The sequence below is a fragment of the Molossus molossus genome, unplaced genomic scaffold (genome assembly GCF_014108415.1).
Source record: "Molossus molossus isolate mMolMol1 unplaced genomic scaffold, mMolMol1.p scaffold_m16_p_17, whole genome shotgun sequence".
NCBI classification, from domain to species: domain Eukaryota; kingdom Metazoa; phylum Chordata; class Mammalia; order Chiroptera; family Molossidae; genus Molossus; species Molossus molossus.
In genome coordinates this window covers 71,177,552-71,203,000 of record NW_023425352.1, presented here as the reverse complement: position 1 = coordinate 71,203,000, position 25,449 = coordinate 71,177,552, and the positions used below count along the sequence as shown (strand labels likewise).

The window sequence follows — 25,449 nt, the reverse complement described above, 5'->3', positions numbered from 1 at the left end:
ACACACTGATAGCTGCCTGTAGTCAGCATGACCCACTGACACACTGACAGCTGTCTGTAGTCAGCACGACCCGCTGACAGCTGCCTGTAGTCAGCACGACCCGCTGACACACTGACAGCTGCCTGTAGTCACACGACCCACTGACACACTGATAGCTGCCTGTAGTCAGCATGACACACTGATAGCTGCCTGTAGTCAGCATGACACACTGACAGCTGCCTGTAGTCAGCACGACCCACTGACACGCTGACAGCTGCCTGTAGTCAGCACGATCCGCTGACACACTGACAGCTGCCTGTAGTCAGCACGACCCACTGACACGCTGACAGCTGCCTGTAGTCAGCACGTCCCGCTGACAGCTGCCTGTAGTCAGCACGACCCGCGGACACGCTGACAGCTGCCTGTAGTCAGCACGACCCGCTGACACACTGCCAGCTGCCAGCAGATGGTCAAGGACACCCGTCCCCTAGAAGCAGGAAAGGAGCGAGGGAGTCAGAGTCGCCCACCTCGCTGCCTGGAGAGAGCCTCTGGCTGCAGGACAGGAGTCGGCACCCAGCAGGTCTGAGTGGAGGACAGAGCTGAGGGTGGGGACAGCAGGGGCTCGTGGACGGGGTGCCGGCAAGGAGAGGCCTCTGGGCAGAGCACCGAGTCCGCAGGGGCACCTGTGGCGTCTTCCACTGTCTTGTCAGCGAGGACACATGAGAAAGCTGCGAGGCTGGGGGTAGGGGGTAGGGCTGTCCCCCACTGTGGGCCTGGAGAACTGCACAGTCCACAGCGTGGGTTCTGGCCTCCGCGTTGGGGAGTAGTGAACCCACACTCGGCGTGGCTCTGATCCTGCCTCGAAAACAGGACCCCAAGGACTGGACCTTCTTCAGATGGCTGCGTTCTCAGTCAGAGCTCAGGAGCACGTGCAGGGTTACAGAGATGCCAGCACCACACGGTAAATCACGGCACCTGCGCTCAGACTCCCAGGTGTGCGCAGGTGGGAAGACAGCCCGGCCTGCGGACAGGCTGAAGCAGGCAGTGCCAATGGCCAGGACTGACAGAAACTCCAGAATTAGCAGACAGGGCATCAGAACAGTTACTGTAACTGCCTTTCATGTGTTCCAGAGTTAAAGAGGTAGGGACCTGGAGGGTAAGTTGGGTGACCTCAGGGAATGACGTCTGTAGTACCTGAGATGAAGTACGTTCTGGGTGAGACCAGTGGCGTGGACACGAAGCCAGCGATGGAAACTAACGAACGTTAAAAAAAGAACTTAAAGGCGAACCAAGCATCGTTGAGCTGTGGTACTTTACATGTATATAAAATTGGAGGTCCCAAAAAAAAGGAGGCGACAGAAAAAATATTTTAAGAAATAATGAGCAAAATTTTCCCAACTTTAGTGAAAAACTATAGACCCATAGATCCAAAAGGCTCAGCAAACTCTCGGTACAAGGAACACGAAGAAAACGACGCCAGTTCACACCGTAGTGGAGTTGTTGGAAACAGCGATGAAGAGAGAGCAGCCACGGGGAAGCCGGCAGCCTGCCGCCGCTGGAGACCCTGCGCAGCGCGGGAACGCGGAGTCCTGCCCTGGGGAAGCCTCCAGCGTGGAGGCCAGAGGAAGACCGGCAGGCACACGAAGCTTGCAGGAGCTCGTCGCCAGCAGGTCCGCAGGGAAACGGTGCAGGGAGTCAGAGGCAAGCAGACGTTGCCAGCTGGAAAGGGGGGCTGGGATGAGGTCAAGGGGCCCCCACGCGCTGAGTCTGGAAGATGAGCTGAGAAGAACTCACCTGGAACCAGCCACGGACACGCAGCGAGTGACCGGAGCAGCTCAGAGACTCAGGCACCCGCTGCTCCTCCAGGCTCCTCAAGCTTGAGACTAAGTGTGACAGAGCCCCGTGCCCCTCCTGTACTCTTGGCTTTGAATTTCCTTGCTACTTTTATTTACTTGAAGGCCAGTTATCGGGCACACTTACCGGGTTAATAATTTAATGTATCATTTACATTTAGCTCAGTTTTAACAAGACACAGATTTCTATCTATAACCATAAAAGGGTAAAATTAAAGTTAGAGAGGGTTATATATTTCTACGTGTTGCGATGAGTCTCGTCTATGTATTTCATTAATACCCTGTTTCAGTTATTTTCTGATGACCGTTTTGTTCCAGTCTGGAAACATTTGCAGTTGTTTTCTTGAATCTGGTTTGCGCTCAGGAGGCCACAGCCCTGGAAGGCAGTGCCCGCTCTCCAGGCTCCGCTGCTGTCGCTCTCACTCGGGAGCTGTCATTGCCGCGCACGGGGCTGGTCTTGCCCTTCCCCTGGCATGGAATTGCTGTGCTCTTTGTAAGTGATTGCTTCGACCCTAGAAAACGGGCTAGAGCCCTGGCTGGTTTGGCGCAGCAGGTAGCGCGCTGGCCCTTAGAGCTGTGAGTTCAGTCCCGGCCTTCGGGTGGTATGAGAGGCAGCTGCTCAGTGTCTCTCACAGTGGTGGTCCACTCTCTGACTCTGACCTCTGTGTCTGTCTCTCTCTGTCTCCCTCCCTCCCTCCCCCTCTCCCTTCCTCCAACTCTGTCTAAAAAACTCAATGCAAAAATATCCTCGGCTGAGGATTAAAAAAAACTGGTCAGAGCCCATGATCCACACCTAAGGCATTTACTGCTTTTCCCTAACATTTGTCATCTACAGTCATATGTTTACTTGTTTATAATTGTTTCCCTAAAGTCTGCCTTTCCCATTGGACAGGAACCTCCGTGACAGCAGAGGTTACTTGTTCATTGCCATTGATGATGCCCAGCTGATAGGACGACCGCTCTCTTGTTCGGGTGCTAAAATGAACCCGGTTGCCCTGACCCCTGTGGTTTAGGTCGAGCGTCATGACGTGCACCAAAGTCGCCAGTTCATCGCAGTCAGGGCACGTGCCCGGGTTGCAGCTTCTGTCCCCGGCTGGTCAGGGTGCGTGGGGAGGCAGCTGATAGGTGTTTCCTTCTCACCTCTCTCCTGCCCTCGCCCTTCCTCTCTCTCTAAAGATCAGTGGAAACACACTTTTAAAAAAAGAATGAACATGGTAAATAGGTGTGTCCTCCATCCTTGGCACATAGTAAATACTCGTTAAAATGTGTTGATGTTCATCAGCTTCCCCTTGACCCCGAGTGTCTGCTCTCACAGATCAGTGTATCAGGCACACACCCACTTCCGGCTCCATCGTCGGCCTGCCGTTCCCACGGCCGCTGAGGGCGTCTCGGCCCACTCGGTTCAGTGTCAGAAATGCGTGATGTTCAAAGTAAGGTCATCAGAGCAAAAAATACTGCCAAGTACTGTTCATACAGTAAAAAAGACAATAAACAGTTGTTGTGTACCTAAAAAAGGAGCTGCTAACCAGCTTTAAACTGATTAAAAATAAGAAAAAAGTATTTTATGTTAATGTTTATTTTGATCATTTTCAGCACTCTCCATTTATTTGTTTAGTTCCAAGTTTTAGGTCCAAGTTTTCATTTGATACATTCCTTCTGCCTGAGGAACTCCCTCCGTTTCGGGCATGGAGACCCACTGGTCATCAGTTCTCGCAACCTTTTTTGTGTGAAAAATCTTTTGCCTTCGTGTATTTCCAAAGGTATTTGCACTGGATGTAGAATTCTGGTTTGACTTGTTTTTTCTTGCCGATGTCGCCTTCTGGTCTTCTAGCGTACGGGATTTCTTTCCTAATGCCTATCTTTGGCCCACTGAATGTAATTTCTTTTTCTTTTTTTTTGTTCAAGGTTTTTCCTTTGGTTTTAAGTCAAATTTGACTGCAATGTATTGAGGATATGTGTGTGGGGTTTTTTTTGGTATTTACTCTCATTGAGATTCACTGAGCGTGTTGAACGTATTACTTGATGTCTTTCATTATTTTGCAAAATTTTTGTCTGTTGTCTCTTCAGATATTTTTCTTTATCTCTCCCTCCTTCCTTCCTTCCTTCCTTCCTTCCTTCCTTCCTTCCTTCCTTCCTTCCTTCCTTCCTATCCTCACCCAAGGACATTTTTCCATTTTTGTTCAGATAGAGTGGGAGGGAGAGAGAGGAAGTGAGAGAGAGAGAAACATTGATGGGAGAGAACATCGACTGGCCGCCTCCTGCACACCCCCCACTGGAGGTCTGGCCCACAACCTGGGCATGTGCCCTGACTGGAATCAAACTGACGACCTCTTGGTGCAGGGTCGACGCTCACCCACTGAGCACACCAGCCGAACTTACCTCTCTTTTCTTTTGAGACTCTAAGTACACATGTTCCAGATGACTTGCTGTAGTCCCATGGCTCTTTCATTCTGTGTTGGATTTTTCTCGTTCTTCTTCCTCTGTTTGCTTAGTTCGGGTCATTTCTGTTCACCTGCTGTGGAGTCGGCCAGCTTTCGTTTCCCTCGGCCGTGTCCAGTCTGCCGAGGGCCTGTCCCAGGGACTCCTCATCTCTGACATTGTTTTATTTCTAGCAGTTCCATTTGACTGTATCCATTTCTCTGCTGAAAATCTCCATCTTTGGAAAAGGACTGTCCCCCTTTTCTGCTCGGCGCTTCACCATCTGAATTGTGGTGACTTCAAGGAACTCGTCTGGTGGCTCCAACACGGGTGATTGCAGACGGGCTCTGTTGACTGGTTCGCCTCTTGCCAGTGGGCTGTTTTCCTTGCTTTTCAGTGAGTCTCGTGACTGCTGATTGAATGTGGTGCATCGCACGCACACGCACACACACATGCACCCCCAAACGGGCCTCTTCCCAGACTGCTAGTGTTTGGGGCTGAGCCAGGCTGGCGAGGACTTGAGTAGGGCTCCTTTGTGCCTCGCAGGCTGGTGGCGAAGGTCTGATGTTGCGCTGTGCGTGGGTCGGGCTTTTCCCTGCGGGCCCGCTGGCCCTCGGCGCCCCGCCTTCCCTGCAGCCCTGCCCCGCAGCAGGGCCCCCCTCCTTCCGCTGTCACCCACAGGTAGCCCGCTGCTGCATGTTTCTCGTGGGGGCAGAGGGGGAGGGAGCATCTCGTCCTTAGGGTGAGGCTTTCTTAGGGTGTGCACCCTTTCTCAGCATCAGTGGGTCTTGTCTGGCAGGGGCAGGGAAATGCTTCCGATGCACCCCCAAGGGCAGAGGGATTTGCTTCCGCTCTTCCCCAGAAGTACTGAATCTTAGCCTGTGCCGCGGGGGGGGTGGGGGATACCCAGTGGTCACCCAGCACACGGTGGGGTTCCTGTGTGAGTGGGGTCTGCCTAGTCCTCGGTGCAGACACGGGTACTGACCGGAAGACACACTGTGCTGGGAACCGTGTTGGGAGGAGGGAAGGACAGAGGTATTTCTGTTTGGGGAGGGGCAGGGTATTTATTCACTGATGAGTTAAACCCTCATCTTCCACATACGAAGTCAGTAGTGAACTCTGAGACCGAAAATGTCTCATAAGCATGTTATTTACGAATAACGAGGCCAACATGGAGCCAGTCGGCACAGGAAGGCGGAAAGGTCTGGTTCCCGGAGTGCAAAGTCGGGGGAGAAATGGGGTGAGACGGGGGCTTGGTCACTGAGCCCGGAGAGCTGCCTGCAGTGTGTCCTCATGTAGTGTCCGTAGGTCCTGTGCCTTCAGGTGAAGCAAAGTGTGATGACATCAGTTTTAACCCTGGCAACTCATGACATCATGATGAAGCCATGTCAGTCATTGGAAGGCCTGCTAAATAGACGAATACAGAACTTCGATGAAATAAGACCAGTGTTCTGAAAGTGTTACAACGAGGCTGGGCGAGCGCGGGGCGGGGACTCGCGGTGGAGAGAACATCACTGGTGCGGCTGCAGGTCGCAGTGCCCCGTCAGCACTCAGGTTCAGTCCCCACTTGTACGGCGGACGTGCCGGGGGTGTTTTCCTTCCAGCCTTGTGTGGAGCAGGACGAAAACCAGTCTAAATGTTACCAGTAGGGAGCGGTGAACAGGCATACGATGAATCTGGCTTAGCCATGGAAGAAAACAGGCTGTTCATGCCCTGCCGTGGCATGACCCCTCGGAGACCAGCCACGTGGGAAGCAGGGTGCAGAACTACCGATTCTGGGAGGACAGAAGAAGGGAGACCATCACCAGTGTGTATGTTTTGTTTGAATATGCATAATGGTCCCCAGAAGAGTACGCGCGAAGCTGGAAGCAGCTCGAGTTCCAGGTTCGTCTAGGAAGTGGAGTGGACGTCTCGGGGATGGGGTGGAGGACGCTTTCCCACCCCACACCCATTCGTGCCTTTGGGATTTAAACTGTTTGAGTCAGTACCCATATAAGTTGTAAATATACAGTTATAAAAATGGTTAAGTATATTGGTCTATTCATAGGAAAATGCTTTGATTTATTCTCTACTTTCTGTTCTGTACTAGAAGTTCCAAATGGATTAAAGGACTAGGTGAGAGAATCAAAATGTTTAAACCTTGACAATGTATTTATGGCTTTAGGATTGGGAAGGCTGTCTTAAACAGGACCCAAAAACATATATCAAAAGAGAGAAACTTTGATGAATTTAATTGGATAACATTAAGATAAAAAACTAACATAAAACACCATACATGGAATGGCATGTCAATGCCAACCAGAAGACTGTTGTAACATGTGATTGTCAAAGGTTTAATATCCAGCTTCTATGAAGAACTACGACTCAATCAGAAAAAGAAGATAAATCACCCCAATTGAATAATATGCAAAAAACATGTATAGGCAGTTCACAAGGAAAACTGTAAAAAAAAAACAAAATTTCAACCTCCCTCATAATTAAGGGAAAACAAATGAAAACAAGTCACTGTTTTATACCCACCAGGTTGGCAAAAGTCCAAACTGTGGCAGTCCAAGTTTAGATTGGAGTGTGGGGAGAGGGATTTTGGAGGTTGCACTTTTGGTGGAAGTATACATTGTTTCACTTTAGAGAGCAATTTGGTGGATGTCAATAAAATGGAAAGTATGTATACCATCAAGAAAACGTTTATACATCTGCACAAGAGAGGCACCAGAAGGGGTTTTGGGCCCTGTTTATGTGAACAAACCTTCGGACATAAACGAACTATGGCATCAGGATAAGTTGTGGCAAAGTTGTAACAGGATCAATGAAGACCCTTTAAATAATTTCCTTGACAGAATAGAAAGGACTAAGACCATGGATTTCAGATCTAGGCTCTGAGTTTGGACCCTCCCCTCCCCTCCCAACATTTTTGCATTTATCTTCAGATAGAAAGAGAGAGAGAGAGTGTAACATTGATGTGAGAGAGACATATTGACTGGCTGCCACTCACACAACCCCAGCAGGGGCCGGAGACAATCGCAACCAAGGCACATGCCTTTAGCGGGAACCAAACCTGGGACTCTGGTCAGCGGGTGGTGCTCTAACCACTGAGAAACTGGCAGGGCTGGACCCTGCTTTTCCACGTGGCCAGCTGTGTGACTCGGCCCATGAAGACCCTCTGCGCTACTGCTCAGTGAAGTGGGAACTATAGCACTTATCTCGGGAGATGTGTTCATGAAGTGAGTCACAGAACAATGCCAGACACACTTGACATCAACAAAAATGAGCCGTTTTTTTTTTTTTTTTTTCATTTGTATCAACATGAATAAATATATAAAACATGAGAGTGTTTTTTCACTGAAAAGCAAGGTGTAAAATAGTAATACAAGATGCCATTTATGTGAAATTATACCCACAGAAACAGTGTTGTGTATGAATATATATAGTTATGGTAGAAATATGAAACATACCCGGAAGGATATAAACACTTCTAGGGTAGTGTTTGTTTGGAGTGAAGAAGGGAAATGGCTGGAGCGTCAAATATTCCTAATGTTTATTTTCAATATATCTAAGATAATTGCAGCATAATGTTAATATTTATTGAATCTAAATGGTGTACACATGAGTGTTAGTTACATTAATCTCTTCTTTCCTGTATGTTTCAAATATTTCTACAAAGAGAAGCCTTCAGAATATCAGAATGAATTAAGAGAACTTGTTTGATTTCTTTTCCATATACTTTTTCCTTTTTAAAAAATGGAAATATATTTATTTTTCATTTTGATATGTAAATACTTACAAATTCAAATGAAAATATTTGTGTAAAGTGTGATATTCCTATGTCCCCAGAAAAACTTATTTACAACTTGTTAATATCCTTTCTGATCTTTTCAGACACACACACATATATAATTTAAAAATCTTTATAGATAGATCACAATTCACATGCTTTTTTTTCATTTGTCTTTTTCACTTGTTGGTACATCATGGACATCTTTCCATTTTAGAATAACATATAAAACTTCACCTCATAAACTCCATTTGTATAGATTATTTTGGCAGAGGGTATATTACCCCACGCTGACTGATTTTGATATGATCCTGTCTGAAGGAAGGATAATGCTATTGACAATCTGAAGATTTTCTTACCTTTAAATTTATAGTTTGAGAATTTTAATGGAGATTCTTTTCTGTTTGAAAAGACATTATTGCAAGAGCATCTCCAGCAGACGGCGTTACAACCGTGACCTGGAGCAGGATGAAGCGTTTATCCCCGCGGGAGAGTCCCTGAAGGACCTCATCGACCAGTCGCAGAGTTCCGGTAGTGGGTCCGGCCTGCCCCTGCTGGTGAGATGGAATGCCGTAGACGTAGTGGTCTGCTGATGCAGAATGAACCCTGCACGGTGACAGCGTGACTAGGGGACATCACTGCACATATTCTGCCTCCTTGTTCAGAAGGATGGCTGCAGTAATTAACGCAAGATGAAACTAGTCAAAAATAATGAAACTGAGTTACGGAAGAAAGCGTGGTCACGAAGTGTTGCATGGTGCTGGAGGTAGCTCCCAGGTTTTCTTGTCACAGCTGTGTAGGCGGGGAATCGGGTGTGACTCCTCACACCTGTCAGGCTCAGCTGGTTTCTGGGCGAAGTCTGACTGTTTCTGAAATCAGAAGGAAGTGTCTCCCACATGCCTTCGTAGAGAAGAGACGTCCCTCAGTATGACACCATATCACCAAAACACAGTTCGTAAAAAGAATCTTGGAAGGAGTTGTGAACAATTCTAAGAGGACTAGACGTTAGGAAAGACTCAGGGTTAGGGGTTGAGAGGACCCTTACGATACACACCAGATATTCAGATAGATGTTTAATTGTTTAAGTGCATTTGTTGAAATACCTTCATCGCTAATTTAAAAATTAATCGAACTATATAATTTCCGTAATTGAATTGGAAAGGTAAAGTAAAATTGTCCCTGTAGGCAGGCAACATGATTGTGTAAAACATCTCAAGGATGATACTATAAAACTGTTGCAGCCAATAAATGAGTTTATCAGGGTTGCAAGTACACATTGTACAAAAATCATTGAATTTATGTACATTGGCAAACAAATAGGAATTAAAGTTTTAAGAGCTGTATTACTAAAAATAGCATCGAAACATTAAATATTTTGCAATAAGCTTACCAAAATGAGGTAAGACCTGCACCCTGAAGATTAGAAAACATTGCCAAAACCAATGGGCACAGCCCTGCAGAGGTGGAGACATGTACCCTATGTGAGTCAGAGGGCCCAGCATTAAAATACCAGTTTTCCTAAAATGGGCTTACAGTTTCAATTCAGTGCAATCAGGATCAGAGCAAGCTTTTGTAGGAGTTAATGAGCTGATGCTGCCATTTATATGGAAACAGAGGCTCCAAAGAGCCAAAACAATTTTGAGAAAGAAGAACAGAGAGGGCTCACTGTCTGGTTTCTGAAGGGCACAGCTGGGCTGCTGCGGCGCCCGTGAGGACGAGCAGGGGCAGCAGGAGGCAGGGGAGGGCCGGGAGTGGAGATGCCCCGGGGGCTCAGGTGGTCTGGGTGGCAGAGTGGTTCGTTGGGAGAAGACCATCTATAAAACATGGTACAGGAAACTTGGCATCTATTTGCTGAAAAGCAAATCTCATCCCTCACCTCACTTCATACGCAAAATTACCTTGAAATGGATCGTAGACCTAAATGCAAAAGAGTATAAAACCTTTAAAAAAAAACATTTTAGAAAATCGTTGTGGCCTTTGATTGAGCACAGGTTCCTTGGGAAATCAAAAGGCGTGAATCATTTTTTTAAATGATAAACTAGGCTTTCTCAAAGTTTAAGACTTCTTTTATTTAGAAGATATTGTTAAGGAAATGAAAAAAAACAAGTCACGAATTTGTGTTGTGGACTATATAAAGAACTTTTACAACTCAGTAATGTAACAAAAATTCAGTTTTTTTCATGGACAAAAGTTGAAGAGACTTTCCCAGAGAGAATACAGAAGGGCAGATGGCGTCTAGACGATGCTCAGTGTCCCTGGGGAGTGCAGGCCACACAGTAAGACCCGCCAGCACGGGCCCGCGGAGCATGTCGGGCGCTGCCGATTGGCAGGAGCGGTGCAGCCGCTACGGGAGGCAGTCTGACAGCTGACTGAAAACTTGAGCACTTGCTTGACTGGGGTGGTGGACACAATACACAAATGATGTGTCATGGAATTATACACACCTGAAACCGGTATAATTTTATTAACTGATGTCACCCCAGTAAGTTCAGCAAGAGAAAGAATGGTAGCAGTTAAAGGCAAAAGCAGAAAAGACGAGGGGAGGATGGTGTGGTCATCACGAGTGATGCACCGGGGAGGGGCAGGGCCAGACCGTGTAGGAGCCAATAGACTGAGCTGAAGGCTTTTAACTGTCACTTAGATTTCACTGCATGATCAGCCACCCGACGCTCAGGGGCTTCGAGCGACAAACGTGTTGCTTCCCGTGATCCTGTGGGTCTGCTGGGCCGCTTTCTTCGGGGCTCGCTCCAGCCAACTGGTGTGGTCTGTGCATGTGGTCAGCTCGGCGCTGGCGATGCTCAGAGCTCCCCGAGCACGAGGGGCCAGGCTCCGGGCAGTGCTTCCCGGGTCTGCGCCTGCACCCCCTTTTCCTTGTCACCCAGAGCAGGGCTCGTGGCCACGCCCTTCTGCGCCTGCACCCCCTTTTCCTTGTCACCCAGAGCAGGGCACGTGGCCCCGCCCTTCTGCGCCTGCACCCCCTTTTCCTTGTCACCCAGAGCAGGGCACGTGGCCACACCAGGTCTGTGTGTGTACAGGGAGGGGAGTTATTTTGAACTTTTTTTGCAAACAGTTTGTGATTTCAGAATATACTGTGTATCGTTTCATCTTTTAAATAGGTTTTAGGTGTTAACATTGGGGCGGATTGGTTATGTGTGCCATCCTTTTTGATGGGATGAGCTATCAGACCAGTTTCTCAGTTTTAATAGGTTCTTTTCTTCGATAAGTGAAACATTGGCTTCCTTCCTGAAGGTCCAGCGCACCATTGCCAAGCAGATCCAGATGGTCCGGCAGGTTGGGAAAGGCCGGTACGGAGAGGTGTGGATGGGCAAGTGGCGGGGCGAGAAGGTGGCGGTGAAAGTCTTCTTCACCACCGAGGAGGCCAGCTGGTTCCGGGAAACGGAGATCTACCAGACCGTGCTGATGCGCCACGAAAACATCCTCGGTGAGCACGCGGCCCGCGTCGGTCGGCCAGTGGTGCAGGTGGACGCCTGCCCGGGCTGGGGACACGCGTGGATTCGGTAACGCCGGGCTGACGGAACCCGGCCGGGCCCAGCGCGCACAGCGCAGCCCTGCCCAGCTGCCCTCCTGATGCCCCCGAGAGCAGGGTTCTGGGTGATGCCACCTCGTTGGGCTCACTCACCCAGCAACAGCCAAGCGTCCTGTGGGCAGTTGAAGCGGTTTTCTAGGGCAGCTTCTCGCATGCCTTTCGCCTCTGTAAGCTCAGTCACCACGACCACAGGCTGCAGCTGGATGGCCTGTGCCCAGCAGGTCCCCCCGCCGCACAAGCCCCCTCACACAACAGCAGAACCGCGTGCGCAGGATCTGAGCGTTGAGCTTCGACTCTCCAGCTCGATTTCCCTTCCTTCCTTCACAGTGCATTGCTGAGCGTAGGGGTTCCTGAGGGGGTCAGAGCAAAGTACCACAACCGGGTGGCTTGAAACAACAGAAGTTCCTCCTGCGTGGTTTGGAGGCTGAGGTTTAAAATGAAGGTGTCGGCAGGGCTGTGCTCTCGGAAGGCGCTCGAGAAACCCCTTCCTTCTGGCTTCTGGTGCTGGCCCGCAGCCCGGGGTGTTCCTCAGCTTGGAGGCAGCATGCCTGTCTCTGTCTCTGTCGTCTCCTGGCTCCCCTGTGTCCACATCCCTCTTACAAGGACACTGGTCATCGGGTCACCGTCCACCCGAGTCTAGGATGACCTCATCGGAATTTGATTACTTCTCCACGGAAGGTCACACTTAAGGTGCCAGGCAGACATGAATTGGGTGGGGAGGGGACACTCTTCCACCCAGCACTTGCGCTCACCTCTCTTCGGAAGGGAGAGAGAGGAGGAAAGGGGCCCGCGTTACCTCCCTGCTCGTCTGAGCCGGTGGGAGGCCGATGGGAGGAGGCACCCGTGGGCACGTGGCACTGGCCAGCTCGGGCACTTGGCTGGCTAGGTGAACATTTTTAACTGGTTTAATGCGTCTACTTTTCAATTAGAAATTGAGCCTTTTCCACATTTCTTCTTTATAATTTTTCACGGGCAGAGAATCACGTAGACGACACCGTTCCCCCAGGTGACATGACACACCATTTTCTCAGTCATGCCATTATCATTTTTGTGTTGATTATTAATATGATTTTAACTATATTGCAGAATTGTAGAGTTGTACGTGTAAATGGTAGAAATAAAGATCTTGGGAACACGTTCTAGAGATTCATTAGGCGTACTTGCTGTCCCTTGTCTGGGCACCGTACCCGAGTTGTCGCTCTGCATGGCCACCTTGGTGACTAGCCTCTGCCCCCTGTTCACCGGCAGGCTTCATAGCTGCAGACATCAAGGGCACCGGCTCCTGGACCCAGCTCTACCTGATCACTGACTACCATGAAAACGGGTCCCTGCACGACTTCCTGAAGTGTGCGACCCTGGACGCCAGCGCCCTGCTCCGGCTGGCACACTCCGCCGCCTGCGGCCTGTGCCACCTGCACACGGAGATCTACGGCACCCAGGGGAAGCCCGCCATTGCGCATCGGGACCTGAAGAGCAAGAACATCCTCATTAAGAAAAACGGAAGCTGCTGTATTGCTGACCTGGGCCTTGCTGTGAAATTCAACAGGTGAGGGTCCGCCTCCTGGTGGAGTTACAGTCATCTCTGGAGGCATCTGCGCGCAGGTGGTCAGGGCAGCAGGGTTCCGGGAATGTGTTTGTGCTGGTTCTGTGTAGGTGTCCGATGGCGGTTCTGTCTGGTTGGTTTGTTTGGGTGGGTTTTGTTTACAAACATTACATTCTAGCCTGGCTGGTGTGGCTCAGGGGTTGAGTGTCGACCCTGCACCAAGAGGTCGCTGGGTCGATTCCCGGTCAGGGCACAAGCTCAGGCTGTGGGCCTGATCCCCAGTGGGGGGCGTGCAGGAGGCGGCCAATTGGTGTTCTCTCATCAGTTTCTCTCTCTCTCTCTGTCTCTAAAATCAATAAAGAAAAAAATTTTTTTAAAACAAACAGTACATTCTACTCTACATAATTTTTTATTTCCTGTTTCTTATATCTTAGCCATTCTTCTGTTTCAGTTGAGGAAGGTCTGCTTCATTGGTTTTTGTCGTTTTTTTTTTTATCCTCACCCGAGGACATTTTTTGATATTTTGTTCAGATAGAGTGGGAGGGAGAGAGAGAGAGAAACATCGACGTGAAAGCGACACATCGAGTGGCTGCCACCCACACAACCCAACCAGGGCCGGGGACAAACTGCAACCAAAGTACGTGCCCTTAGCGGGAACCGAACCCGGGTCTCTCCGGACCGCAGGCCGACGCTCTAACCGCTGAGCCAAACCGGCCGGGGCTGCTTCATTGTTTTTAATAGTGTTGATGCCGTTTCCCAAAATAAGGATGTGCTACAGCTTATTCCCTGACCCAGCGCATGGGCACTAGAGTTGCCTATGGTGTATCTCTATTTTAAAAAACGCTTTAATGGACGTTGTATTTTATCCATATATATGAATCCTTGAGCACTTAGACAAGTACCTCATGACGGAGTCCCGGGAGGGGCCCAGACGGAGGGAGTGTCCGTGTGAGTGGAAGTCAGTTGCAAGCTCCCGTTCAGAGGGCGTGCAGGGACTTCCACTGCCGGAAGCGGAATGGACGTCCATTTCTCCAGCACCACTGGATACATTGTTAATGGTTTTAAACAGAATCAGAGTATTTTTAGGAAATATTGAAACTGTTTTAATGTTGTTATAACTCTAGAGTACAGCAACCTTTTCACATTCTAGAATTTATGTCAGGCCATAAGATAAAAGTCCTAATCCATGTACAACAAACACTAAAAAATTAAATTATCTTCCCTGGTTGTTCCAGTCGTGTTTGTTTTCAGTCAATGTAGTGTTCACGGGCTCAAATACTCATCAGATGCTGTGTAAGAAAAATACATTCATCCCAGCTTCAGAGTAGTTTCCAGAACTGGGGGCCTAAGCAACACAGTGCTCATGTCTTCCAGTTCCAAATGTGCTCCACAGCCCTGGCCGGTTTGGCTCAGCGGTCAGAGCGTCCGTCGGCCACAGACCAAAGAATCCCGGTTCGGTTCCCGCTAAGGGCATGTACCTCAGTTGCAGTTTGTCCCCGGCCCCGGTTGGGGTCGTGTGGGTGGCAGCCACTCCATGTGTCCCTTTCACGTCGATGTTTCTCTCTCTCCCTTCCCCCCCTCTCCTTCCTGTTCTCGCTGAAGATAAATGCAAACATGTCCTCGGGTGAGGATAAAAATAAATAAAATTTACTCCAGTACACATCCTTTAGTCCTGAGAATTCGTAAGCTTGTGGCAACTTATTACGACAGAACTAAGTTGGCTGGACCCGTAGGAAGGAAACGGACCCCGCGTCTCCGGAGCACGCTGACAGCGGCCTCGGTCTGTCGGCAGGGTCCCTGGCTCGGGGACGTGGTGTCGAGCACATCTCCTACGTGCAGCACTGCCTCCTCCGAGAGACAGCAGACTTGTTTGGAGACAGAACCTGACCTGAACTCAGGCAGGTGTCTGTCATGTGTGCAGCTTGAGAGCAATATTCATACTAGTTTTTTTTTTTTTGTACAGATAGAGTGGGAGGGAGAGAGAGGAAGAGGAGAGAGAGAGAAACATCGACGTGAAAGGGACACATCGAGTGGCTGCCACCCGCACGACCAACCGGGGCCGGGGACAAACTGCAACCGAGGTACGTGCCCTTAGCGGGAACCGAACCCGGGTCTCTCCGGACCGCAGGCCGACGCTCTAACCGTTGAGCCAAACCGGCCAGGGCTATACTAGTTTTTTAACGTACACAGGGTGGTACGTTTGATTAGAGGACTGCTCTAGTCCTGGCCGATTGCTCAGTGGTTAGCACATTGGCCCTCAGCCCAGAGTTGTGGGTTCGATTCCGGTCAAGGGCACGGACCTTGGCTGCAGTTCGGTCCCCCGCCCTGGTCGGGGCCATGTGAGAGGCAACCAGTCCATGTGTCTCTCTCACATCGATGTCTCTCTCTCTGTCCTCTCCCTCCCCCCACCCCCACCCCCTCACGCTCTATCTGAGGATAAATGGAAAAATATCCTCAGGTGAGAATTAACAAAAAAAGAGCACTACTCTAGACTCTGCTGGGGAAGTTCTGTAATGTGTAGCATATATTTAAAGGGTATGTTACTTTTTTTAAATCTGAAAGATGCTAAATTTAAAAATACATCTGGCCCCAATAATTTCTGATAAAAGAATGTAGAATTGTAGATAGATAGATAGATTCCTATTATTTATTTGTTGGGGGTGAATAGCGGTCACCCTGCGTAAATCACAACAGACGGAAGGAAACTGTTTTGTTCTTAACCACCCTTGGACTTGCCTGCCCCTGCAGCGACACGAATGAAGTGGACGTGCCCCTGAACACGCGGGTGGGCACCAAGCGGTACATGGCCCCGGAGGTGCTGGACGAGAGCCTGCACAAGAGCCACTTCCAGCCCTACATCATGGCGGACATCTACAGCTTCGGGCTCATCATCTGGGAGATGGCCCGCCGCTGCGTCACCGGAGGTGGGCGTCCGGGCGTGGTCGGGGCCGCCTCTCCACCTGGGGGGACTCTCAGGACTCAGCACGGTTGTCCCCACAGCTAAGTGTCCTGTGGGCAAAGGGTACGAAGTAAGTCAGCACAAGAGAAGGTGCCAGGGCAACGCTCAGAGGTCACCCGGCCCCCAGATCTTCTCCCAGGGCAGGCTCAGGGCCACCCACTGCCCCAGCATGTGACCTGGGTGCACTGTTGTCGTCCAGGGAAGTCGTTAGAGACTTTGTTCTCCAAGATTTTATCGGTGGCTGGGCACCGGGGCACCCTCTGCCCAGCGTGTACCGAAACCCCAGACGCTCGGGGAGCAGGTGTAGGGCCTGGACGGCGTGTCCGCGCAGGCACCCGGCGCTGCCAGCCGCTGTCGGCAGGTAGCCAGCAGCCCCGGGCCAGCAGCCGGCGGGCGTTCTCGGGAGATGGTCTCGGGCCTGCTGGTGTCTCCTCCCTGCATGTCATGCTGTCTTTCTGCTGCATTTATTACTAGGAACAATTGTATAAATAAGTCATTAGATTAAAATTTAGGGTAAGTGTTTCTCCTTTTTTTTTTTTTAGGAATATTTGTATGTTTTCAGCTGTGATGGGGATCCTGATAGAACAGGGGAAACAATTAGAAGTAAAATGAGAACAACATACACTTACTATTAAAAGTGACTCATCTAGCCCGGCCATGTGGCTCAGTGGATAGAATGTTCTCCCAGGGACTGAGAGGTCCCAGTTCGATCCCGGTCAGGGCACATGCCCGGGTTGTGGGCTCGATCCCCAGTGGGGGGTGTGCAGGAGGCGGCCAGTCAATGTTCTCTCTCATCGATGTTTCTCTCTCGCTTACTCACTCTCCCTCTTTGTCTAAAAAAATAAAAAAGACTCGTCTACTCTACAACTGTCCTCCTTCGTGTAGGGTCAGTTTCAGTCTCGCAGTTAGTAAGGGCTGCTGTGCAGATCGGCGGCCCTCGGCCAGCTCCAATGGTGCCGCCTGTCTCCGCAGGGATCGTGGAGGAGTACCAGCTGCCGTACTACAGCATGGTGCCCAGCGACCCGTCCTATGAAGATATGCGCGAGGTGGTGTGTGTCAAGCGTTTGCGGCCGATCGTGTCCAATCGGTGGAACAGTGACGAGGTGAGCGGGCGGGATCGCCCGGTGGGGGTGGGAGCGCCCCGGGGACTCGGTGCTCACTGCGGTCTGTCCTGTTGCAGTGTCTGCGGGCCGTGCTGAAGCTGATGTCGGAGTGCTGGGCCCACAACCCGGCCTCCAGGCTCACGGCCCTGAGGGTCAAGAAGACACTCGCCAAGATGGTCGAATCCCAAGATGTGAAGATCTGAGGTTCGGCGGTCACGAGGGGAAACCCTGGACGCGAGACTGTTCCCCAGGGCGTGGGTGGAGTCAGGGTAGAGTGTGGATGCCAACTGGGTTCTCAGACTCCTCGCGACACCTTCACAGGCTGCTAATGTCAAACCTTTCCGTTCTCTAGGGGATCAGCTGGGAGCTTAGAACGTCGTTCTTTGTGTGTGGACAGCTTCACTTTAAATGTGGTTTCTGATGCCTTTTGTAAATGGGGTTTTTATGAACTGCATCAAGACTTCGGTCCTGATCCCTGAGTCTCCAGTCACATCTGGGTACTGAACTACCTGCTCGTAGCGTGCTGCTTTCTGTGAAAGTCTTGAGAAGATGAATGAATTCAGCAGAGACGGAGAGAGAGTACCTTGCCTTCTACCTGAGGGAACGCAACCTATTTGTACTTGACCTTTGTGGACAGCGTGCGGGTCGCCACCCGCCGGGGACGCTGCCGTGGGGGAGATGTCGTCAGGCCGTGGTCGTGGTGTGTGTACCCGCTCACCAGGGTCTCTGCTGCCATCGAATGAAGACGTGCTTCATGAACACAGGATGAGACAGTGGCTGTGGGTTTTCTGCTGTAAACGCGTGTGATCTGACCAAGCTTCGCCAGTCGCTCCAAGCCATTCACCTTCAAAGTGACCTAGCTTCTCCACCAACTTTATTTTTTAACAGAAAAGTGGATGTAAAGGCCAAAAAAGTTTCAAGTGCCTGGGAATTTGGACCGTTTTCCTCCCGCCCCCATCTTTTCCTTTTTCATCCGGTAGTTGCCGCCGTCGTCCCGGAGGAAGCATCCTGTCCGAAGCTGGGACCGCAGCGCCACGAACTTGTAAGAAATCACTTCTCCGCGCGCGTCACTGATCCCTGCGTCCGATGGAATGTTAAGTGCCTATAACCGTGTTCTGTGCTCTTATCTCAGTAACTTTTCAAAGGGAAGTTATTTATATTTTGTGTGTCATATGCTTTATCTGCAAACACCTGTTCCTTTCGGACCATATGTCATCTTTGTACATACGTCCCTACTGTAGCCATCCGCTCGCGTGTCCTCACCCCATCCTTAGGGGGAAAGCGGCAAGGTCGTCAGAAGCAAACGTCACGTGGAACCCCACGTGAATCCTTAGAGCAAAGCCACTCAGAATAGTCTGTCAACCCGAGTTCGCTCTTCAGGCACAGACTCTCGTTAAGATGTTGTCTCCATTTTCCTTTTTGAAAGGATCCTCTAATTAGAAATTTTGGTTTCAGAGCTGATACAAATTTATTAACGACTACTTCAGGCGTTGAAATCACTTGCGGTTTCAGCCGTGTGATTTCTGTTCCGTAACCTGTGAGGACAGTGGCGACTCGGGCAGTGCCCACCTCTCACCTCGTGGCCGCCGGGAAACACCGCCGGGCGCCTGGTAGTCCAAGGAGTCAGTCAGTCAGTCAGACTTCCTGCGTGTCTGTGATGCCTCTAAATGTCACTGTCTTAGTCTGAAAAAGCAACTCCTACACAGAGAGTGAGGCTTTTTTTTTTAATACAGCATAAAATAAATGTGATTATATTACAACATGGTCAGAACACTTTAGCGGGGACATCAGAGCACGAACCCATTCATTTCCAAAAATTGGACTTGCTCTTAAGGATGAAACTCTGATATAGTTGCTACATCAAATTTCACTAATTTAAAATGTGCTTTAACAGTTTTTATTAAATTTAGTAATTTTCATTTAAGAAAATTTAAGTTTCAAATGTTCATCAAGATAAGTAAATATTTACATGTTGGTCCTACCCAGTAACTTGCTGTTTCAGAATGATTTTCCCATCTCTCACAGTGAGACTCACAGATATTTTTATCTAAATTGTCCTGCCATTTAACAACACTTATGAGCTCTGATCTTCTTAGGCTAAGGTTAACCTTGATTTATTTTTTTATTTGATAAATTATACATCTTAAAAATGATTTGTCACCTTTATAAGAAAGTATGTAAGAAAAGGCATCTGTTCTTAGAAATGTTAAAATGATGTGAACTCAACACATTACAGATAGTATATCAGTACAAGCCCATCATAAAGATGTTTTAAATGAAATTGATCTATTAAAAGTGTTATCAAGAATTAATGTTAGAGACTTGTTCAATATAAATATTTTCTAGTATAATGTTTTTTTAAAAAGCAGATGATGAATTACTTGAAATTTTAAAGTCTAAACATAGTTGCATGGAACTTTTCCTCTCTCCTTCTTACTTTTACTCATAAATTTCTAACTTCATCCGGTCAGTGAACTATTTAAAGCGTAAGAGGAGGGAGGTATTATATAGTACCATAGTTCATAACTTGTAAAACCCTAGAAACCATTATTTGGTCTCACGATTTAGCATTTTAAAAACGCGTGGCTTCTGTCTGTCATCCCTTTAAATAACTGAAACAAAAACAGAACTCCGAATATAGCAGAAGTTAACCCAAAGAAAGTTCTTATTGTGAACTCTTCTTATACTGGCCGATACCTCCAGAGTTCAAGGCTCGTTAGGACCGGCTTCCGCGCGTACTCTGCGCTCCCCCGGCTTCCGTATCGAACACGTTCCTGAAGTGTGGAATTTGAATCAGTTCTCTGGGAATATTTTCCATTCATGTTGCTTTCAATGTCCAGACGTTTTTCTAAGCTTAGAAAGTGACTTACCGTTTTTGCAAATTATTTTCCTAGAATGTGCCAGATTTATTATGCACTCAAAAAGAACAAAACTTCCCCCTAGGTTCTTTATGCTTCCATTTAAAACAGAAAGTCAGTAGTTTTTAAAGAATCATGCATCTCTAAATTGGCACAAGATTAAATTTGATATTGAATAATTTAGTCCAGGGTATATTTTATAAATTAAGTCACTAACATTTCTTTTCATACATGTTGTCTTGCATTGTTTCTAAATATCTAAAATAACTTCAACAGCAGAAATGCAAATTAATTTTTAAAAAGGATTGTTGCAGCTCTTGTACTGTTTAAAGGTGGTGATATTTATTGTTTAGCTGGGTCGGATATTGGGAGTTCTCACCTCAGTCCTGCCGGGAGTCGGTGGAAATCGCGGATAACCGACGTTCAGCCCAGGGCAGCATCTGGTGAAGCCACGAGTCAAGTCCGTAAGGAAAGTCTCGAACACCTGCTTCTGCAAAGGATTAACTGCATTGTCCTGTTGGGTTGTGCTCTGTACTATGCTCCCAGTGGATTATTTAAGCCCTTTCAGTGACTGTTGACCCTGCCCACTTAAAAACTAAAATGTAGTATATATTGTATAAAATGGAAACACCATTACCGCTTGTACATGGTTGAGCAGTTTCATTATGCAGTTGTAAGACACCAAAAACATAGATGCATCTTTGATACATAACACACTAAATGTATTTTGTACAGCATCTGCTTTGAAAGGTGCCTTATTAAGTTTACCATTAATTGCTTTGTTCTATATATAGATTACGTCCACTGTATCATTTTTAAGTAAATAACCTTATTTTAGTATACTTTAGTGATGTGTTTTGTGATGCTCTGCTCGGGCTGTACTGTATATCAGATTACATGTCTGGTGAGATTTTATAACACATGAGTTCGTGTAGATACATATGTCCCCCAAGGTGTGCATTTCAGTGACCAGAAAGCCGGTACAGAGCACGGGCAGGTAAGCGACCAGACAGCCATACTCCCTGTCCTTCATGTAGCTAGAGGGGTCATAACCCTATTAAAATAAAGGTGGTTTTTCTTTTTTAAAAAATTCTAGTAATAAAAACATGTACTATTGTAGAAATTTTGAAAAACATAGGAAAGAAAAAAGCAAATAAAATCATTCAAAATTCTATTGCCAGATGTTACCACTCCTTACATTTGAATGTTTCCATTTTTTCTGCTGCATACTTTTCTACAATAGAGATCACAGTATGTCACTATGTAGCCACTGAAAGCATAACTTTAAGAAAAACTGACCACATAATATTCCATCAAGCAGATGGAATAATTTATTTTTTAATTCCCCATTCAACATTGGGGTTATTTTCCATTGTTTTAGAAAATATAACCAACGCATTGAACATCATTATACATAAGCCTTTGCATATTTATTTGCTTAGGTTACCTTTCTAGAAGTGGGCCTAGTCGGTAAGAACTTTCAAAAGATTACTGAAGATGAAAAAGAAACTAGCGTTCTTAATAAATGTTGCTGCCCGGCGGCTTCCTCGCGGACACCTGCTGTGGCGTGGGAGCCGTGTCTCCCCGCGTGGGCAGCTCCCCGTGTTACCTCTTCCAGCCGGCACAGTGTCTGGTCTCGGGGCTTGTCACCGGCTTCTCTCGCTTACGGTGGTGGAGTCACGTGTCTGGCCTCCCGGTGTTGCTGCGACAGCAGGTGCTTGTTCGGCTCAGCTCGGGAGTCCGAGGCGGCCGTCTGCTCGGCGGCAGCACCCTGCTCTCGGGCCTCCGCCAGCGCCGCTGCCCGACGGCCGTCAGTCAGTGCCGGGTGCCTGTTCTCGGGCAGCTGAACATGTTAAATAATCAGAAAAGTTTGGGGACTAGTCACTCCCACAAGAATGCGTGTTTCGGGCTGGCCTGTTGCAGGTCCCTTTGGGGGTCCCCACACGGTGTCCATGGGAGCTGGTCTGGGGACGCGTAGCCTGCACCCCCTGCAGCTGGCGGCGAGTCGGGCATTCCCTGGGCCCAGCGAGCGCCTGCTGGCTTCCTGCCGTGCGTGGGCTGAGGCCGGCCCAGGGGACACGTTCATCTCTCCCAGCCCACTGCTGTCCCCCCTCTTTATATCGGTGGTACCGGAGTAGACGAAGAAATGACACTTCGCCTGGCTAGTAGGGCTCAGCAGTTAGAGCGTCGGCCCGCGGACCAGGGAGACCCGGGTTCGGTCCCGCTAAGGGCACGTATCTCAGTTGCAGTTTGTCCCCGGCCCCGGTTGGGGTCATGTGGGTGGCAGCCACTCGATGTGTCCCTTTCACATCGATGTTTCTCTCTCTTCCCCCTCTCTCCTTCCTGCTCTATCTGGAGATAAATGTAAAAATGTCCTTGGGTGAGGATAAAAAACAACAACAACAACTTCGGAATAGTGGAGTCCTTGTAGGCAGCTTCGGGCAGACGCTCATTCGGTCGTGAGTCTCGCCCACGTGAAGAGATGCTGGCCTGGCCAGCCTCGCTCGGGTCTCAGCCGGAGCAGCCAGGACCGGGGGGCGTGGCCCAGTGGCAGCAACACAGGCGTGAGGCCTCAGTCCTGCGAGCTTGGGGTCTGTGCAGAAAGGGCACGTCACCCTGAGGCTGGGCGGCAGGACGAGGAGACAGTTCAGGGGCGCGGGTCCACACACATACTCAGAGAAGCGGAGAGGTGTCACCTCACACCGGTCAGAATGGCCGCCATCAACAAATCATCAAACAAGTGCTGGCGAGCGTGTGGAGAAAAGTGGACTCTAGTACACTGCTGGTGGGAATGCAGACTGGTGCAGCCACTGTGGAAAACACTATGATGTTACCTCAAAAAGCTAAAAATGGAACTGCCATGTGACCCAGTGATCCCACTTCTAGGAATACACCCTAAGAAGCCTGAAACACCAATCAGAAAGAATATATGTACCCCCATGTTCATAGCAGCACTATTTACAATAGCTAAGATCTGGAAACAGCCCAAGTGTCCATCAGTAGACGAATGGATAAAAAGCTGTGGTACATGTACACAATGGAGTACTATGCAGCTATAAGAAAGGAAGATCTCTTATCCTTTGAGACGACATGGAGGGACCTGGAGAGTATTATGCTAAGCGAAACAAGTCAAGCAGAGAAAGACAAATATCACATGATCTCATTTGTGGAATTTAAAGGCAAATTCAGGCTCGGCTGCTGCTGGGTTGATGCAGCGCACCTGTCGCTCTTCGGTTACTGCGCCTGCTGAGGTCCCGGGAAGGGTGCGTGTCGGGAGGACTGAAGGGCTGTGGCAGGAAGGAGCGATGTGGGAGGCACGTCAGTCAAACACCCACAGAGCAGTTCCTGTTACTTGGTTCTGTCCTCATCCTCGGCTGGCATTTTGGCTGGAGAGAGACTGACCTTGAAGGCACTCATGCCCTGCCAGCATCTGTGCCAGCGAGAAAGGGGACGCGTCTGACTCAGTTCTTTGTGGTTTAACTTAACTTTGCATCCAGGATACAGAATTTCTGCCCGGCCGGTGTGGCTCAGCGGATTGAGTGTTGTCCCGTGGACTGAGAGGTCCCGGTTCGATTCCCGGTCAGGGCACATGCCCAGGTTGTGGGCCCGATCCCCCGTGGAGGGGCGTGCAGGAGGCGGCCCTGACCCCCCAAGTGTTCACATTGACCCAGACTTGGCTACTGGGCATTCAGCCCAGTGAACCCCTTGAATTCACTCCCATTTCTCCAACAGTCTCAGATGTTTGGGGTTAGGGTTTCCAATTGCAATTTCATTTTACACTTGATTCCTTTTACTTCCTCTTTTTCAGGAATTACTAAAATTTTCTGATCTGCTCATGGTATCCTTTCTTGCTTTTCAGTGGTATTTGTGAACCTTTTTTTCCCACCGGGTCTGGGGAGGTCTGACCACCGTGTCTCAGTAGGAGAGCGTGTTCAGGACGCTCCACGCGGGGGTGATTGAACACTGACTGGGTATCAGACGTCCGCTTGCAGCAGCGCGAACGTCTCCACCCAGAGATACAGCCGCCCTCGTGGAGATCACACACCCCTCGAGCACACTAGAACTCCTGAGCTGGAGCCCCAGTTACAGACGTGTTGAGACAGGAAATGTGCACTTGGACTTGAGGTGAGGTGTGGTGGGTTTGCACGGGAAGCACCCCACCCAAGAGGCCCGTGGTCGCTCTCCTCACCCCTGAGGCCTGGCGGGAGCGGCTCCTCCACGCTGCCCACCGACTCCCCACCAGCGCTGCCCCTTCCTCTGGGACAGCAGGGCCGCCAGGTGGCAGGACCTGCCCTTCAGGGAAGAGGTCGCTCGCTGCACTCTGCTTGTTCAGCGCGACACATTCCAAGCGGGAATCTGAGATGAGGAGACTGTTTACCCCAGTGTGTGTCATCAGCACAACCTGGCCAGTAACAGCAACGCTGAACAGAAGGAACACCGGCAAGGTCTAGCAGCGAGGGTGGCCGGGCTCGCCTTCCCGAGCCTGCTGGGAGTGCCCGCGCCCCGCGCCCCGCGCCCTGCGCCCCGCTGCGGGTCGGGATCGGACTTGGCATCCGCGCTGGCGGAGACCCTGGCCGGAGGGAGCTGAGCAAGAGCTGACTGACCACCTCCACTGCGCATGGAGGACGTTCAGGGAGGTCGTGCTGCACCCCAACAGCAAACCCCCAGTGGCAGAGTGGCCTGGCTTACTGTCTCTCTAACATGCTTCAGCACACGGAGCACCCCGGACGCAGTGGTAAATCAGTTCTGCCCCCGGAGACCACGAGAGGGCTGGAGCCTAGTGACAGCCAGCGCCTGTGCTCCCCCATTTCCCAGCCCAATCTGCTCCCCTGCGAGAGGGGTGTTCAACAAGCACGGAGCGCCTGCTGCCCACTCACGCATCCCGACGGCAGGCGGGCTGCCCTCCCAGCGTTTGCTCTGGAACGTGGGAGTCGTCTGAAAACCTTACGTGGGGCTCGGGCTGGTGTGGCTCCGGGAACTGAGCGGCACCCCATGGACGGAGGTCCCAGTGTGATTCCCGGTCGGGGCACATGCCCGGCTTGTGGGCTCAATCCCCAGTAGGGGGCGAGCAGGAGGCAGCCGACCCATGTTTCTCTCTCACATCCATGTTTCTATCCCTCCCTCTCTAAAAAACCAATTTAGAAAACACATTTGAAAACCGTATATCGGGCCCTGGCCGGTTTGGCTCAGCGGTTAAAGCGTCGGCCTGTGGTACAGAGAGACCCGGGTTCGGTTCCCGCTAAGGGCACGTACCTCGGTTGCAGTTTGTCCCCGGCCCTGGTTGGTCGTGCGGGTGGCAGCCACTCGATGTGTCCCTTTCATGTCGATGTTTCTCTCTCTCTCTCTCTCTCCCTCCCGCTCTATCTGAACAAAAAATGGAAAAATGTCCTCGGGTGAGGATAAAAAAAAAAAAAAAT

General features: G+C 49.7%; 1 protein-coding gene across 1 annotated transcript in view; it reads left to right on the top strand.

The window, feature by feature from the left end:
* Nucleotides 1–19,804, top strand: part of BMPR1A (bone morphogenetic protein receptor type 1A) — a 152,706-nt gene extending 132,902 nt beyond the window's left edge. Inside the window, exons 8-14 of the mRNA XM_036265410.1 lie at nucleotides 8,435–8,579; nucleotides 11,272–11,464; nucleotides 12,818–13,115; nucleotides 15,861–16,036; nucleotides 17,044–17,174; nucleotides 17,252–17,378; nucleotides 17,527–19,804. Of these exons, the coding sequence (XP_036121303.1) occupies nucleotides 8,435–8,579; nucleotides 11,272–11,464; nucleotides 12,818–13,115; nucleotides 15,861–16,036; nucleotides 17,044–17,174; nucleotides 17,252–17,377 (1,069 nt within the window). The 3' untranslated portion in view covers nucleotide 17,378; nucleotides 17,527–19,804. The remainder of the gene's footprint in view (nucleotides 1–8,434; nucleotides 8,580–11,271; nucleotides 11,465–12,817; nucleotides 13,116–15,860; nucleotides 16,037–17,043; nucleotides 17,175–17,251; nucleotides 17,379–17,526) is intronic.
* Nucleotides 19,805–25,449: the final 5,645 nt, after the last annotated feature.